Source organism: Miscanthus floridulus, chromosome 5 (genome assembly GCF_019320115.1).
Source record: "Miscanthus floridulus cultivar M001 chromosome 5, ASM1932011v1, whole genome shotgun sequence".
Lineage (NCBI taxonomy): Eukaryota > Viridiplantae > Streptophyta > Magnoliopsida > Poales > Poaceae > Miscanthus > Miscanthus floridulus.
This window is the reverse complement of record NC_089584.1, coordinates 123,455,858-123,472,147: the sequence shown is the minus strand read 5'-3', so window position 1 is coordinate 123,472,147 and position 16,290 is coordinate 123,455,858. Positions and strand designations below refer to the sequence as shown.

The following is a 16,290-nucleotide window of genomic DNA, read 5'->3' as shown; positions in this document are numbered from 1 at the left end:
CTTGTGAACACTGCATATACCCTCTCTTTGTGAGATTGAGCGATTCTTGAGAAATCCAAGTGGTGGGTTGAGTGAATTTCAAAAAAGAGAGCAAGCCAAATCCTTGAGCAGTTGTGGGCTTCGTCAATCGTTCGTGAGACATTTGTTACTTTTAGATCTTGGCTCCTAGATGGCTAGGAGGCGCCGACGAGCAACCAAGCTTGTGGTGTGCCATGGCAAGTTTGTGAGGGCCCAATCTCGCCTCCGCAAGGGAAGAGATCAAGCTTAGTGGATCGATGACAGTGGTTGAAAAAGACCCAGCTAGAGTGCACCACAGAGTGGTCACTCATGTCTTCCTAAACGGAGATGTATGGCTAGTGTGGAGGCCCAAGCTTCAGTAAAACAAACCTTGTCTAATTTGGATTTTGAATTACAATATTTGTGTTTATCTCATTCTACTTGGTTGTGCGTGTTTGTGAGTGCAGGTGCTTTATGTCTTGCTATTGGACATCCCCAAACTCATATATCCAAGTTTGGTTGGAGCTAGAACTCATTAGGCGTACTCTCATTTCGTTTCATAATGACAACATCGGAAGTTCTAACGTGCATCGAATAGTTCCGATCCCCCGGCTCCAGCTCCTGCATGCTACAGTGACGATACACTATGGGAGCCGGAGCCCACAGGAGCCCGGCCAAACGGCCCCTTCATATGGTGCTCCGGTGCGCTGGACCATGACCACGATTTTCAGAAGCTAAGGACTTCACATCCTTCCAAGGATCTTCCTGAAAACACAAACAGTTCCTTAGTTTTCAAAGCCCCAAGGGCTACACCGCTACATCAAGGAAAACATATTAACAACTACAACTTTTTATCGGTTAGCCACATCTGTCCAACAGCTAAGAATTTAGCGCCACAAGGTCTATTGAAAATTTCTAAAATAGTCTCTCAGAGCTGCTTTGCTACTGCACACAATCAAATAAAAAACGGTTAACGGACTCGGTCTCAGAATAGAACAAGAGAGGTCGTCTACCTTTCTTTTTAAATATCTGGTTAAGAGCTTATCTTTAGATAGCAACCAGAGAAAGAAATGTACTCTGGTACAGCAATTTACAATTTCACAGTGATCGATGACGCGATGCACACGTGCTTGCGCACTCGTCAGGGTCAACCACATATTCCGGTTCCACCACTCGCCTGTTCATGACAACCTCATCCAGAGATAGCAGAGACAAGAAACATGGGATTCTTCTTTGTGTCCACACTCAACGAGCTATCACATTTGCACGAGCGGCGCGGCCGGCAGTGCCAAGCGGCCGTCCAGAATGCAGTACAGCAGCGGTTACCGAGCACGAATGGCGGAATGGGACCTCCCTGTCTGGCGCCAGGAAGGGGTAGGCATTGCCGCTCCTCGGCGGCCGGACGATGAAGGCGCCGTACAGCGTGGCGCGGAGGAAGGAGGAGTGCGCGTGACAGTGTGCCACCACAGCGACAGTGTGCCCTCCTGCCCCGGGCGCTGAAACGGTGCGTGTAGGATAGGAGCTGCTGTGCTGGATGGGGCACTGCGTCAGTGCGTCCCCCATGCTCATGCCTCATGAGCGCACACCATGCCTGTCAATTGTCTCAGCATCCGCAGTGTTAGGCTATCTCTGCTATTCCGTACAAGACTGTTACTGTCCAGGTGCACCGAGCCACCGAATAGACAGGCCATTGCTGTATCTTTCAAGTGCAAAATTAAAGGCAATGTGACAACGATGCAATTTCTTCTCTTGGTGGAGTACTCATAATTGCTAGGAAGCCTAGATTAACCTCCGTCACGTTTTTTTGGGTGATTCTGACGTTATGCCACTCGTGAGTATCCTATGTGGAGTATAATTTTATATGGCACTCCATGTCTGGCTTTGGTGTGAGCTTTTACGGTGCACTCTTGCAAAGATAGACCGTATCATCTTTATACGCGAATATTGTGACGAGCATCAAACAGTTACAGGCTATGTTTCGACTGGTAAGATGTCGGCATCACTTTCTGCTTCCGGCATTTGTTGATGCCATGCTTTTTTTTTCTCCGTCCGTGGTTCATAAAGCAGGCACAAAAGTGTGGGCTCATGATTATAAACCGTCAGCGTAAATATATTTATATGACGTTTTTTAAGGCAAAGCTAGTATAAATCCTAGATTTATATCGGCGGTGCACTTAAGACGATCACCAATGTAAATTAAATCTATACTAGCTGTTAGCTTAATTGATCAACGGTATAAATATAGGATTTATATATACTGGCGGTGCCTTTAAAAATTGTCAGAACAAATAATTTATAAGTACTCTTCTTCCTCGGTCTGAGCAAAGACACCATTGTTGGCGTCTTTGGAGATCCAAGAATTGCAAACTATAGGGTGGGAGATTTTGATCTTCATTTTTTTGAAGGAGGTTGCTAAAAAAAGTTAGTTAATGCGTATGCTATGTCTTTTTGGATGAATCCTATATAATTTGTGGCGTAATTAGATTTATGTTTTCATGGTTTGTGTATAGGAGAGTGCCGGAGCCCTACGTCCAGTGTCAGATATCGTTCGAGTGCATATTACTCGTTTGAATGCTCTGAAGTTCTTACAATAGAGTATGTAAGCTAAGGGAAAGAGATAGGAGTAGTGAGGAGAACGGATGCCCGAATAAAGTCTCGAGAGTCCGTCACCCTGGATGGGAGGCCTGGCCACCCTTATATAGAGTCCCGGGGCCAGGTTACATACAGAGAGTGGTTCTCCCGACCGAGTGGTCGTGAGCCTGAAGGAGGGAGAAACTAGTAAGCTTGGCTTGAAAGGAAGGTCGTCTTGTCCTGGCGTCGGCGCACGTTCTGGTACGGTCGTCGTCATGGTCTTGCTCCCACATCACGGCATGGCGTGGCGTGATGCTACAGTGCCGGTCGATGGAGCCCGCTGAGCCCATCGACAAGGCCCGCCAGGCCCATCCAAGCGCCACCGCTCGTCGTTTCCACGTGCGTCGTAGCCGCTGGTGCTGCTCCGGACAGCTGTCGCGCGGACATGTGACACCGATGGAGATCCACCGCCCATGGCGCATCCGCCCCCTGGGCCGCCACCAGTCAGATCCGGCCTCCCTGTGCCGCCACCGGCCGAATCTGGCATCCCTGCGTCACCACCAACTGTGGTGGAGAAGGACGCCGCTGGGCTCGGAGGTAGAAGGTGCGCCGCCGTGCTCGGGAGGGAGAGGGTGCATGTGCCGCCGTGCTCAAGAGGGAGAGGGGCTCAGGAGGGAGAGTGCGAGGGAGAGAGAGAGTGGAGGGCGCCGCTAGGCTCGCGAGTCGGAAGGGAGGAGCACGACGCTCGGCTGCGCGATTGTTGGCATTTCTTAGCGCAATCACCAAGTGTGGAGGTTATAAGTCCATCCCCGGCAACAGCGCTAGAAATGCTTGTTGGCATTTCTTAGCGCAATGACCAAGTGTGGAGGTTTTAAGTCCATCACCGACAATGGCGCCAGAAATTCCTGTTGGTATTTCTCAGCACCATCACTAAGATTGAGTTAACCTTAGCGACGCCGCCAAGAAACACCAACTATGATAGTTCTTAATGATTATAGAAAATATCCGCAAGCGCACGGATCTATCATTGTAGCATTTCACCCGGAAGTATTCAGGGTATCGTTATTTATATTTTCTCAAAGGAGGGCAAGGTATAAGAGTCTAGCACGAGCATGAACAAGATTACATACTTGTATTAGTAAACCAGTAGTTCATGATAGGGGTAAAAACGGTATTTTAAGGATAGTGGACACACATCTGAGCCAACCTCATGGATAAAGGAAAACACAAAGAATAAAAAATGTTCCTACATAGAGCCGGCGTATTCTAATATAGCCGTGCAAAGAACAGTTAACGATCATATAAGTTATATGATTAGAGTTAGAACTAAGTTTAAGATGAACGGGGAGATCTCCGAGCACTGGTCTACCAATAAGCGTGAGAGACTTTAAAACTCCTACACAGTACCCGAACGTGGGGGATTACAAGGGACGGATAGGGCTATCACCACCTGCCGCCTACCCCTCAACCGGGGGGCACCATCACATCCGAAGGTTCCTGTGCACCCGAGCACCGTGCCCGTGTAAAATGAAACTACCCATACCCCTCCCCCAGAATTCTGACCCTATGGATCGACAAGGAAGAATATGGGCAAACCTGAAGGAACGACGAACCATCACCTCAACCCTAGCTCTACTTATACTCATACAAACCATATGAATGATTAAGTATGAAGTTGAACATGTTAAGATCATAAAACACAAACTATATGCTAATTCATATATCATGATTATAACAAGACAACTATACTCTAGGTCATATGCACTACTATATAAATGATATGAGAGCATGACTATGGAAGAACTCTTCATAGTATTATTCATACCAAGATGTCACTCTTCTTCCAAGGAGCCAAGCCCTCCTTGATAGCTTTGCTAGCTCCAAATACCACTACTAAAACTAAGAGAGTACAAGTAGAGAGATGGGAGGTGTGTAGCTCCAAATGGTGTGTGTTTGAATGGTGAGCTCCTCTTCTTATGTAGTGAAGCATGGTTGGCTTGGCGCTGATAAATTAGGAAACCGGCCAAAACCGCCTATGTATGGAGGCATGCAACCGCTGGAGGAGCATGGACCCGAGAAGGCGGTGGTGGGGTGCTGGCGCACCCAGGGTGCGACCGCACCCTATATGGCCCCTTTCGCCACCGCCTTGCTCTTATGGGCTCTTGGCTGGGCCTGGATCTCTTCTACATCGGTGCTCGGGCCAAATTTGGCGGTTGGATAGGCCTTTGCTTGATTCCTTGGTGTATGCCCTGCTTTACGCTTTCTGCTTTGCGCCTTTTTGCTTGGTTTTCACTTGTATTCGAATATGAGTCCTGCAAAACATGTTTTCTCCAATACAAGTGGAACTAGGTCAATAGTATATGCATATGTGTTGAAAGTTTGTTTAATTCTCCTGTTTTGGATATTATTTGGTGGTCGGATTCGATCGTTAGTGACCGCCAACAGCGACTGCGGGGAGGGGGAAAGAGAAGTGCGACTGGAAAACCTAAGTGCTCCTAATATACATGGCTAAGCTAATGGCCCAGCTGGGCTTTAGGCCTTTTTTTAGGCGGGCCATTTAGGAGGCCCACCTCTGAAAATGGAGGCATTTTTGGATGAGGCCCGCCTCGGTTAATTGATTTTAGGAGGCAATTTTGTTAGGTCAACCAACTCGGTTAATAGGCATTAACCGAGGCGGTTCTGTTAAGTTGCCAACCTTGGTTAAGCATTAACCGAGGCGGTTGCTAGGCTGGCTGCCCTGCCATGAATGACCGAGGCGGGCAACCGGCCTAACCGTCTTAGAGGCCTTTTTCCAAACGCCTCGGTTAAGTTTTTGTGTAGTAGTGTGGGTCTTTGCTAGTTGGGCCAGTGTGGGCCGCCTGAGTGGCTAACTAATCTGTGTCTTAAGATACCCAGGGTATCATAACCCCAATAGTAGCCCTCGAGCGTCTTCGTGATCTCAGAGTGATCGTGGAGATGCTGATGTTCGTGCATGTATCTAAGGTCGTGGTTGTCTTGAGCTTGGAGCTTGCCTGCTCCTATCAGGGCTGGCGTACTTGGTGGAGCATGACCTCTCTTTGTTTCTTCCTAGGGGTCAAGACGGGGGAGAGATCGTGCGGTGCTGCGTGGCGTGCAGCGGAAGGAGAAGGGAGAGGTCATGGTCAACCACTCGCCTTAGTGCTTGGCCTAGGACCTTTGCTGCTTCGGTGAACCGTGTTGCTAGGTCTTTGCTAGTTGGGCCAGTGTGGGCAGCCCGAGCGGCTAACTAATCGGTGTCTTAAGATACCCGGGGTATCATAACCCCGACAGTAGCCCTCGAGCGTCTTTGTGATCTCAGAGTAATCGTGGAGATGCTGATGTCTGTGTGTGTGGTGCGCTTGTATCTAAGGTCATGGTAGTCTTGAGCTCAGAGTTTGACCCATTGCTGTTTTGAATGTTCAATGCGGTAGGTGGTCGTTACGTCCCGTCCCGTCAAGTTGCCTTAACGGTCAGGTACATGACTGCTCTGCTGAGCCCGACTATGTCAGGGTGTTGTGTGTAAGGGTACGAGATCCATACAGAGTCGTGCGGTCTTGTCGATGTTGTACCGGCTCCATCTTTTGGAGGATCTCGATTTCCCTGACCTCACGTGAGCTTCTGACATTGGCTATGACCTCCATTCGTTCACCACGTGGCTTGGGGATCACAGGCTGCACAGTCCGTCCTTGGGCCTATAAATAGGGACCTCCTTCCCATTTGAACCTTTCTTATCCATGCCTTTTGGCTACTTCTAGATTTCTTTAGAAGTTGAGCTCGAGAGAGGGAGTGCTTCACAATAGATAGTGAAAGTTTTGAGGATGCGAACTGCCAGGGGTCAGTTGTGTTGGCCGGAGGTCGGCGATGCTTCATCCAACAATTGGTGCTAGAAGGTGGCTTGCGAGCAGGAGGGGATGAGATGGTTTGGCCACCGGGTCCGTATCCATGGGACCTCCTCGTTCCCCGAGACCTATCGGCTCGGGTGCGCGAGGTGGTCGCTAGCCGTGGAAGGTTTCACCATGCCATCCTCATTGTGGTGGGTATGACGGTGGTGCAGTCACGCTCTAGAGGTCAGGCAACCCCATCATATGATGGTTCTTTCATGCCTCTACGACCCAATGTGCATGCCCTGGTGGTGTGCCTGAAACCCCACCGGCAAACGTTGAGGGGCTTCCTGAGCCATCACACCTCCCATCTCTCCCCATGTGTCTTGTGCTTCGAGAGTCGCGATGCTACGAGAAGGTTTGTGAGGTGTCCTTTTCCATCATGCTTGCAGCAATGGTGGAAGAGAACATCGCGTAAACCTTCTTCTAGCATCACGGCTTCTAGAGCTTTCAACGATATCGCCATGTCGGTGGTATCAGGCTGTTTATGTCCTATATGCGGGTTGGTCGCACTTGTTGATTATGAATAAAGAGAAACTCTTTATTGGGATGTTGTGATTTTTTCTATGGTCACGACGAGCCCCAGAGCCATTGGGTCAGGGTCGAGCAGGTTAGTCCAAGGTCACGACTTTTGAGTGGATCATCGACTTTTCTCCTCGCAAGATGGAGAGTTCGACCCTTGAACCGCTCGGGCGCCTTTCCCCTAATCACACCTTAGCTCGCTAGGTTGCGATTTCCCGACCATCGCCAGGTTGCGGCCGCATTCCCGAGTGGCTGCACGGTCATGGGACGTCCTCTTTAACCGAGGGTCGTCGTTTAGGCCTAAAGCGACCCGGGCTGTGTGCGTCCGGGTCGTGGTCATGCTTTTGTTAGTGAATATCTGGTCGTGAGTCTGAGGGAGGGAGAAACTAGTAAGCTTGCTTGTAAGGAAGGCCATCTTGTCTTGGCATCAGCACATGTTCTAGTATGCTTATCGTCGTGGTCTTGCTCCCACGTCGTGGCATGGCGTGGCGTGATGCTACAGTGCCGGTCATGACAGCAATGTTGGCATGGTGGTGGTTTGCCAATCTGTCCTGTGCGATGTGAGCCTATCGTGGCCTTCGTCATCATCTCCCAGTGGTGTCGTGGCGACAGTATGGGAGTAGGTAGCCGCTCCTTGGTCGTCGATCGCCTTTGCTGGTCGTGGTCCCGGTGGCCTTGACACTAGACTACGAGGTCGAGGTGCCCAATAGCTTGGCCGACCTTGAAAGTCAAGGTCGGGGTCGTGTGCCTCATCTCGTAGTGGGTGGGGCCGTACGCCCATCTTGTCAGGCTGAGTATGGACGGTGGGATGTCGTATTGGTCGTCACTGCATAGCGGTGTTGTCTTGTCCGCGCAGTGTGGCGTAGGGATGGCATCAGTCCTGACTGAGGGGATAGATGTCCCATCAGTCCTAGCGGAGTGAGTGGAGCGTGCCTGCCCCTGTCAGGGCTAGCTTACTTGGTGGAGCTCTACCTCTCCTTGTTCGTTTCCAAGGCTCGAGACGGGGGAGAGGTCGTGCGGTGCTGTGTGGCATGTAGCGGAAGGAGAAAGGAGAGGTCATGGTCGACCACTCGCCTTAGTGTTTGGCCTAGGGCCTTTGTAGCTTCGGTGAACCGCGGTTGTCGGCCCTCTGCCAGCTGAGCCAACGTGGGCCGCCCGAGCGGCAAACTAATCGGTGTCTTGAGATACCCAGGGTATCATAACCCCGACAGAGAGAATGCATGTTGTTTGAGTATTTTAATACCGTATTAGCTATAGTTTGTGTCTTAAAATTGATGTATTAGGTAGCTTCACATGTTTCTTCCACTATAAATCATTAATTTCGTAATATATGGATCCTAGCACCCCATCCATGCATAGAAAATATTTAGATTTTGATCTAGACAGTGAATTTGTTGGTTTGTTGAAAATATATTAATTAATTAGTCATACCTGTATGTTAATTTATGTTAGTGAATATCTGGTCATATAGAATGTTCTTTTGAGAAAATTGAGTGAATATTTTAATAATTTAATCATAACTATGTATTATTGTAACCTTTTATTGAGCAAAGACAGTGTGAACATTTTTCTTTAAATAAATGTCTATGTATATATTTAAATCTATTTACAGCTGCATTAAATTATTATGTAGATCCTTATGGAATTTTATAGTTTAAGATGTAGAGAGCATCTGAGCATGTATGTACAATTTATCAAGACTTGATCCATCTTACCTGTGAGAGGTTGATAGATTTATTAATGCCGTGAAGACACAAGAGTAAAGGAAAATAAAATAATAGAAAGTACATCGTTAAACTTATCATAGGTAACCTAAAATGTAGGATAGAGAAATCCATGAATACTAAATGAACAATCCAAAATATGTCAAAAACATATTATTGATACTATAAAAATATCACAAAATACACCATAAAGCATTCCATCAATACTAAGAGAAGGATCCAAAATACATCGTGGAACAATCTATGTTACAATATGAATGATATAAAATACACTATGGGATCTTATGGACACCTTGGGAAAAATAATAAAAGTACACTTGGATCACCTCGTGGATAATACGCGACCAATTTAAGGAATGGTATTTCTTCATAAAAAATGAACAATGTTAAAATAAAAAATATTCTTTCTTCACAAGAAAACATCTCACAATAAAAATAATGATATACATGTAAGTCCCAATAAAATTAATGATGTAAAAAAAATCACATGCTAGGAAACAATAGAAAAGTTAGAGCAAGATAACAGGACACTTGATATAAAAGTAATGAATAGAGAAAAAACAATAAGGAAAAAGGAAAAGTATGAACAAGAAGAAAGGGAAAATGAGAAAAGAAAAAAACAAATATAAAAAACAATGTAAATAGAAAAGGTAAATGAAATAAAAAGAAAACAAGAATAATAAGAAGAAATAAATGAAAGTAATAAGAAAAAACATTGCATCTGCAAAAACCATGCCTTATCTAGTTTTAATAAGAATGAACGTGAGATCATGTGGATTTAGTTTATACATGCAACGGTTTTATGCTATGATAATCCCACAACAATGTACAAGGTATCCTTCTAGTTTAGCAATTGAAAAGTACAGCACAAAAGGAAGCTGACATAGTTATCAGAGTTGTTATATATATAACAAATAGATCTTGACAATGCATAACCTATTTGGCTACAAGTAAAATAAATACAAGCCACGGTGAAACACGACATTGGCCATGTCTTATTTTCTTAATTTTTTTACGGTACTAAGAAAACTATGATAATGAACGCTACCATGCAGGATAAATGGTTCGCCACAGCTATGCAACATCTGCAAAGAAATCATACACCGTGATCCGGGCCGCTGTTGGAATTCGAACCGTCTGTTGGTTATTGTACCAAGTAAGGCTTCCAAATGTATAATCTCCTTGTAACCTCCGCATAGGTGATAGCTTGACCTGAAAAGTGTGGACTTTGTTTGTAGCATTGAACACAAGAATAGATGGCTCAACTTCGATCTTGATTCCAGACGGGTTCTGAATTGCAACATGGTACACTACATTGACCTCGCCTACATTTGTGACAGTTCTCCACACAGTAACTGGATACCTCAGATCTGGAGCTGAGATGGATGGCAGGTTCAAAAAATACCCAGGTATCGATGTTGCATTGCAGTTAACGGATGTTTTGGTGGTGCAATCAAGGAAGTAGTTGTAGTCTTTTGGATTGATGTCATAAATTAGACCAGGATCTGCTGCTCTGTTAGGGTTGATGTGCCCACCTCCATAGTCAAATGGGTCGGCAATTTTTCGAGGCAATCCTTCAGCCAGTATCGGCATGCCATCTTCATCAATTACAGATGCTTCAGCATGCAAAACGAAACAGAGGTAAATACATGTAGCATTGCCGCTCTTAGGAAAAGCACTTGCAAAATGGAGAAGAGACGAGAGGGGAAGAAAGTGGGTGCAAACACATATCTTTTTTCGGTAGCAACGATGTGGGCTAAGGGATCTCTAGTTTTACCTTGTCAATTCCATATCCGATTAATTGGTGGTGAGGAGGAGGTGCCACGTGCGATCGGATTAATGAGCTGTTCTACCACTCGCTTGCGATGGGTGCACCTTGCCTATTGCACAATTGTGACCAATCGTACTTCTTTACCATCAATTTTTGGACAAAAAAGAAATACTATTTACTTTAGTATATAGAGATAGAGATTTATTGAAGTAGCAACCGAAAAGTACAGCAACAAAAGGAAGTTGACATAGTTATCATAGTTGTATATAACATAACAAACAGATCTAGACAACGCATAGCCTATTTGGCTACAAGCAAAATAAATACAAGCCACGATGAAACTTGACAATTGTCATGTCTTATTTTCTTAATTTTTTTGGATAGTGCTAAAAAACTCTGATAATGAGCGCTGCCATGCAGGATAAATGGTCCACCGTAGTTATGCAACATCTGCAAATAAATCATACATCGTGATCCGGGCTGCTATTGGAATCCTGACCTTCTTTTGGTTATTGTACCAAGTAAGGCTTCCAAATGTATAATCCCCTTGTAACCTTCGCAGAGGTGATAGCTTGACTTGAAATGTGTGAACTTTTTTTGCAGCATTGAACACAAGAACAGATGGCTCAACTTCGATCTTGATTCCAGCCGGGTTCTCAATTGCAACATGGTACACTGCATTGACCTCGCCTACATTTGTGACAGTTCTCCACATGGTAACTGGATACCTTAGATCTGGAGCTGAGATGGATGGTAGGTTCAAGAGATACCCAGGTGTCGATGTTGCATTGCAGCTAACAGATGTTTTGATGGTGCAATCAAAGAAGTAGTTGTAATCTTTTGGATTGATGTCATAAATCAGTCCAGGATCTGCGGCTCTGTTAGGGTTGATGTGCCCACCTCCATAGTCAAATGGGTCGGCAATCTTTCGAGGCAATCCTTCAGCCAGTATTGGCATGCCATCTTCATCAGTTACAGATGCTTCAGCATTCAAAATGAAATAGAGGTAAATACATGTAACGTATTGCCTAGTAAACTAATCATGGCTTCAGAAGTCAAATCATCTTCTAAAGCGGTGTTTGGTTTTATTACCAGTGGTGATGATTGCAGATTTCAATGCAGCAGGAGACCAGTTTGGATGCAGAGCTTTCAACAGCGCGATGATGCCAGCTACATGTGGGGTAGCCATTGATGTCCCTGACATAATCCCGTAAGAATTTTCTGTTGCTGCTAGGATGTTGGCTCCAGGTGCAGCTATGTCAGGCTGTGGAGGAAGCAAAGGCTGCTGTGAGACAACAGGTGATGGCATGTTTGCGCCTACAGACTGTTAGACGCAACATTTGACTCTATGTACCTTGATAATATCAGCGTAGTCGGGTGATGGACCTCTGGAGGAGAACGATGCCACTTTTGGGGCTAGCAGGGCACCTGTACTGGTGCGGGCTGGTTCAATCTTCGCCACCGGTGAGCTGCTTGAAACGACCAGAAATTTACCGGAGAAAGGCTCAGCTCATGATAGAGAAAGAATTGATCTAGCTTGTTATGTGCATTGTTGTACGTGCTAATGAGGATCCAGGAAGTGGTGTACCTGGCGGAGTCGATATACTTTTTGATCTTTTTACCAGTGTCAATGTCCACAAGAACCCATGGAAAGGGAAAGTCACCCAAGTCTTCCAGACCGTCAGTCGTGTATTGAACAAAAATAAGTCCAGTTCCTCCTCCTTTCACGATGCTTTGCCTCGCGACTGAGAAATACGTGAATGGGCCAAACGTCGTTGGTGAATGTTGCGTTGCGCAAAGCACGATTTTCCCTTTAATATCAGTACCGTTCAAATCATCTTGCGTGCATCTAAGAGAAGGCACAAATTAAGTTAAAAAGTTGCTGTCAATTTCAGAATTTTTGGAGCATTTGCAGAAAATAAAGTAAAATTAATGGCTTTGCATACTGGTCTCCATTGGCAAGACTTCTGAAACTGCTCCTGGATGAGTTTGAGTTCTTCCCTTGGTAATAGAGAGATTGTCCCTGAAAAATAGGCAAGAGTTGTATTTATACTCTAGATCAGTAACATATGCTTCATTGCTTCTATGTAAACAAAATCATGGCGGCCTTGTGATTCTTCAGAGTCGGCATTTGTATGTATTCAAACAATTCATACCGTTATCTGTTGCTTGTTTCCCAGCGTGATAACCGTCGGGAACGAGCGATCAGTCTTGCTCGCGGCTACTGTGATGACCCACGGAGCCGTGTTCTCAAGCGTCTGCGGACTAGGCCCGTCGTTCCCGGCCGCGTACACGACGGTGATCCCCATTTGGACGGCATGCAGGGCGCCGAACGAATTCTCCTCGGGAACAGCGAGCGACAGCGAGAGCACGTCCACCCCGTCATGGATGGCGTCGTCGATGGCCGCGAGCAGGCCTGCACTGTTGCCAAACCCGATTTCTCCCCAAAAGGACTTGTACATGGCAATGCGGGCGCGGGGCGCGCCGCCACGCGCAGCGCCCGCGGCGAGCCCGTGGAAGCTGGCCGCCTCAACGACCAAGCCTGCCGCGGTGGAGGCCGTGTGCGTGCCGTGGGTGTTGATGCCCCGGGGCGACAGGTAGTCGATCTTCAGTATCTCTTCGGGCACGTCGGCGCTGTAGAACCGCGCGCCGATGATCTTGCGGTTGCAGTTGCTGCGGTCCCAGGCCACCCCGACTTGGCACACGCCTTTCCATCGTGAAGGCACTGGCCCGTAGCCTTGGTCGCTGAAGCTTTTCGACTCTGGCCAGATACCTGAGGGGACAGCGGGGTGTGTTGGTGGACCTTGGACTTGCACTAGACAGGTCGCCAAAAGACATGTGTTTGCAGTATGGAATCAATTCATGGATCATGATTGTGATTGGTCACTAACCGGCGTCGACGACCCCAATGATTATGTCCTCTCCGTATCTGCTTCTATGGAGTAGTCCACTGGGCATTTGGTAGTTCATCCCAAGGAAGTCCCAGCTACGAGTGGTTGTCACTCTACAGCTTCTGCTTAGATGGACACTGATGACTTCAGGAAGCTCTGCAGAGTTAATTTAGAAGCCACAAAAAGTATGGTTACTTTAACGGTGCACTGACAAATGTTCAGCTACAGTAATGAAGTGATCAAGTGAAGAGTAAGTAATGGTGAGAAAAAAAAAATCCTTGAAACCGGTTAAAAAAATCCGACGGGCTGACGTTGATCTCTGCCCTATCCATAATCAGGCGCTGAGGTCTTTCATGGGTCATGGCCAACAACGTGACGGTGCAAGTGCAAGGCCTCAAGGTGAAGAACAGCCCAGTCCAGTTCGACACCTGCCGCGGCGTGCTCGTCAGCGGCCTGTCCATTAGCTCCCCGACGCTGTGCCCCCACACCGACGGCATCCACGTCGAGAACGCCCAGGACGTCCTCATCAGCAACACCGCCGTCTCCAACTCCGACGACTGTGTGTCACCATCGGCGCCGGCACCCTCAACATGCACACCGAGAACGTCACCTCCCTGCGGCCCCGGTGGTCGGCCACGGCATGAGCATCGGGAGCCTGGGCGAGCAGGGCACGCGGGCGTGCGTGGCCAACGGTGAACTACGCGGTGATCTGGCACTCGGACAACGCCGTCCGGATCAAGACGTGGAAGGGCAGCTCCGGCTCCGACTCCGTCGAGAACATGCACATGGACGCCGTGCGCAACCCCATCATCATCGACCAGCATGAAACTGTTTGCGATTATGTTCTATCAATTTGCTTATTTAACATATTATATATATATTTCTATGAGACTCTTCCGGTTATTGCAAGTATTCCTAGTTGCTTTCAATTTTTGCTTTTGGGAAAGTTGTAGGATGCATTCCTTGTTTGGTGGTTCCCATGCAAATTTAGTATTGAATTATTACTCGTGGAGGAATAATTTGTATTGTCTTTAACCAAGTTAACCGATTTAACCAAAAGCGATTTTGGTTGGTTTCGTGGCTTAAGAGCAAGTGAGACGGCGAATTCCAGTTTGAGCAAAAAGACTGAAAGGACTGGCCTCCAAGCTGATCAGCATGGTCTTCCGTGAGCATCGCTGCGAAGCCTGAGAAGCCATGCTTGTAGTTGTAAACCATGGAAGCCAATGAATCCTCCATACTGGAAGAGGAAATAACGGGACACGATCAACCATGAATTTGCACATCATTCATCAGGATCAGTCGTCTTAAATGAAGAATCAGCAAGTAACATGGCTTCACTACTTTAAGAGGAGGACACGTACGTACCTTCCAAGAACATCGCTGAGTAGATCATGGTGCGAAGCGATGACATCGTTGGGGTGTCCATGTTTCACATCGCCTAGGTATACAATATATAGCTACAAAGATTGTTGATTAGAGTTTGGATTTTGGAAGCTTCTTACAAAGCTGTTAGCAATGCATCGGGCATGCATGCTTACCCTACGGGATCCTCCATGTGCCCCCAGTAGTAAAGGCAAGAAAAGGTAAAGCAGGAGCGCTGAAGCCACCGGGGCACGCGATGGAATACAGAATCCCATGTTTCCCAGTTTCCTATGTTGTATGTTAGTTCCTGATAGGTGCCACAAATGTGCCGCTATTTATAGACGTTTATATATGTAGAAGATTCTATTCCCTTGGTCAACAAAATTACATAAAAATTAGTCCAAAGGAAAACTCCAACACCACATGTTCTTCTCGTACCCCCACCTCCTTACAACCAGTATTGTTTGGACTGGAATATACGAAATAAACCGTACGGCCTAGGACATGTCAGTATAAGAGAGGTAACAGTTTCCTTGATTGGTGTATGAACATTATGGCCAAAGAGGGGGACTTGAATTGGGCTCTAAATGTTAAAGAAATAAACCTTAGCCTATGCAAAAACTAAACCCCCAACCTTCTTAGCGCCTAAGTTCTTCTACAAAGCAAATTGATTAAGAAAGTTCTTAGGGCCAACAAGCTAACCATGTCCTTAGCAAAGTTTCACACTAAGATTAAGGTCCTTAAGAACAAGAATGAAACCCATGCTAAGCACACACTAGCATGAATCCTAGTTGTCACTTAACAAGACCTAAAAGCAATGAAAGTAAACACAAGTATAAAGAACAAAGCAAAGGGAGAACCAAATTGTAGCTTAGTTAAACCTCTTCAACTTGGTCCCCAGTGCAATCGCCATGTCACTTGGCGGCGAGCCATCCGAGAAGTAGGTCGTGAAGAGCCCGTCACGTCGTTCACGTGTGCCCCTCGGAGAGATGTCTTAGGGTACATGAGGGGGAATGAGCAGATGTCGTTCGTCACCACGGCGGTGGTGGTCCCATTGCACCTCATCTGTGACGGGTCGCAAGGCAGCTGGCTGAGCCCTAGCTCGATGGTGTGTGCACCAGCACCTCCATGTACTAGCTCCCCATCAGTACTGGTGGTCATGAGCGCATCCACGGTCTGGCCCGAGGCAAGCACGAGTAAGTTCGCGTTCAGGTTAGAGGTATAGCCCGCATTCATGGTGATGACAGTGAAGTTGTGGTCGACCACCATGCAGAAGAGGTGCGAGTTCAGGCCGACATCGACAACAAAAGCAGCACCCTCATGTTGGGCTCCACCACCATCGCGAATGTCTCAAATATACCAAATCAAATGAAGAAATAATAATTAACTACTTACTAATTACACAATCTCTATTATTGAATGCAATTTACATTTTTTAGAGTAAAAGGACCAAGCCCCGCCTTCATCAAGACAAAACATTTTACAACATTGGGAATTTGGGATGGAACACACCCTCGGTCCAGAAAGCAAAGAGTACCCTCACCAAAACACCAAAACAGAATCAAGCCTCGTTC

At 46.7% G+C, this 16,290-nt stretch overlaps 2 protein-coding genes and 1 pseudogene across 4 annotated transcripts; 1 reads left to right on the top strand and 2 right to left on the bottom strand.

The window, feature by feature from the left end:
* Positions 1-9,766: 9,766 nt before the first annotated feature.
* LOC136455269 (subtilisin-like protease SBT3.11) lies at positions 9,767-10,285 on the bottom strand. Its single transcript, XM_066455371.1, has one exon. It carries the CDS (start codon positions 10,283-10,285, stop codon positions 9,767-9,769), a length of 519 nt encoding a protein of 172 aa, XP_066311468.1.
* A 352-nt stretch (positions 10,286-10,637) lies between these two features.
* LOC136453395 (subtilisin-like protease SBT3.9) lies at positions 10,638-15,014 on the bottom strand. Of its 3 annotated transcripts, none has more exons than XM_066453964.1 (10): positions 14,893-15,014; positions 14,720-14,811; positions 14,494-14,591; positions 13,355-13,510; positions 12,620-13,236; positions 12,410-12,486; positions 12,052-12,312; positions 11,818-11,932; positions 11,556-11,727; positions 10,638-11,444 (listed from the first exon to the last, which is right to left on the bottom strand). In XM_066453964.1, the coding sequence occupies exons 1-10, from the start codon at positions 14,989-14,991 to the stop codon at positions 10,903-10,905; spliced, it is 2,229 nt and encodes a 742-aa protein (XP_066310061.1). In that variant the 5' UTR covers positions 14,992-15,014; the 3' UTR covers positions 10,638-10,902. The 3 variants fall into 3 exon arrangements, with proteins under 3 accessions (XP_066310061.1, XP_066310062.1, XP_066310063.1); XM_066453965.1 differs by having other exon boundaries at positions 10,638-11,426; XM_066453966.1 differs by lacking the exon at positions 14,494-14,591 and having other exon boundaries at positions 14,893-14,907.
* On the top strand, positions 13,569-14,587 carry LOC136451206 (polygalacturonase At1g48100-like; annotated as a pseudogene).
* Positions 15,015-16,290: the final 1,276 nt, after the last annotated feature.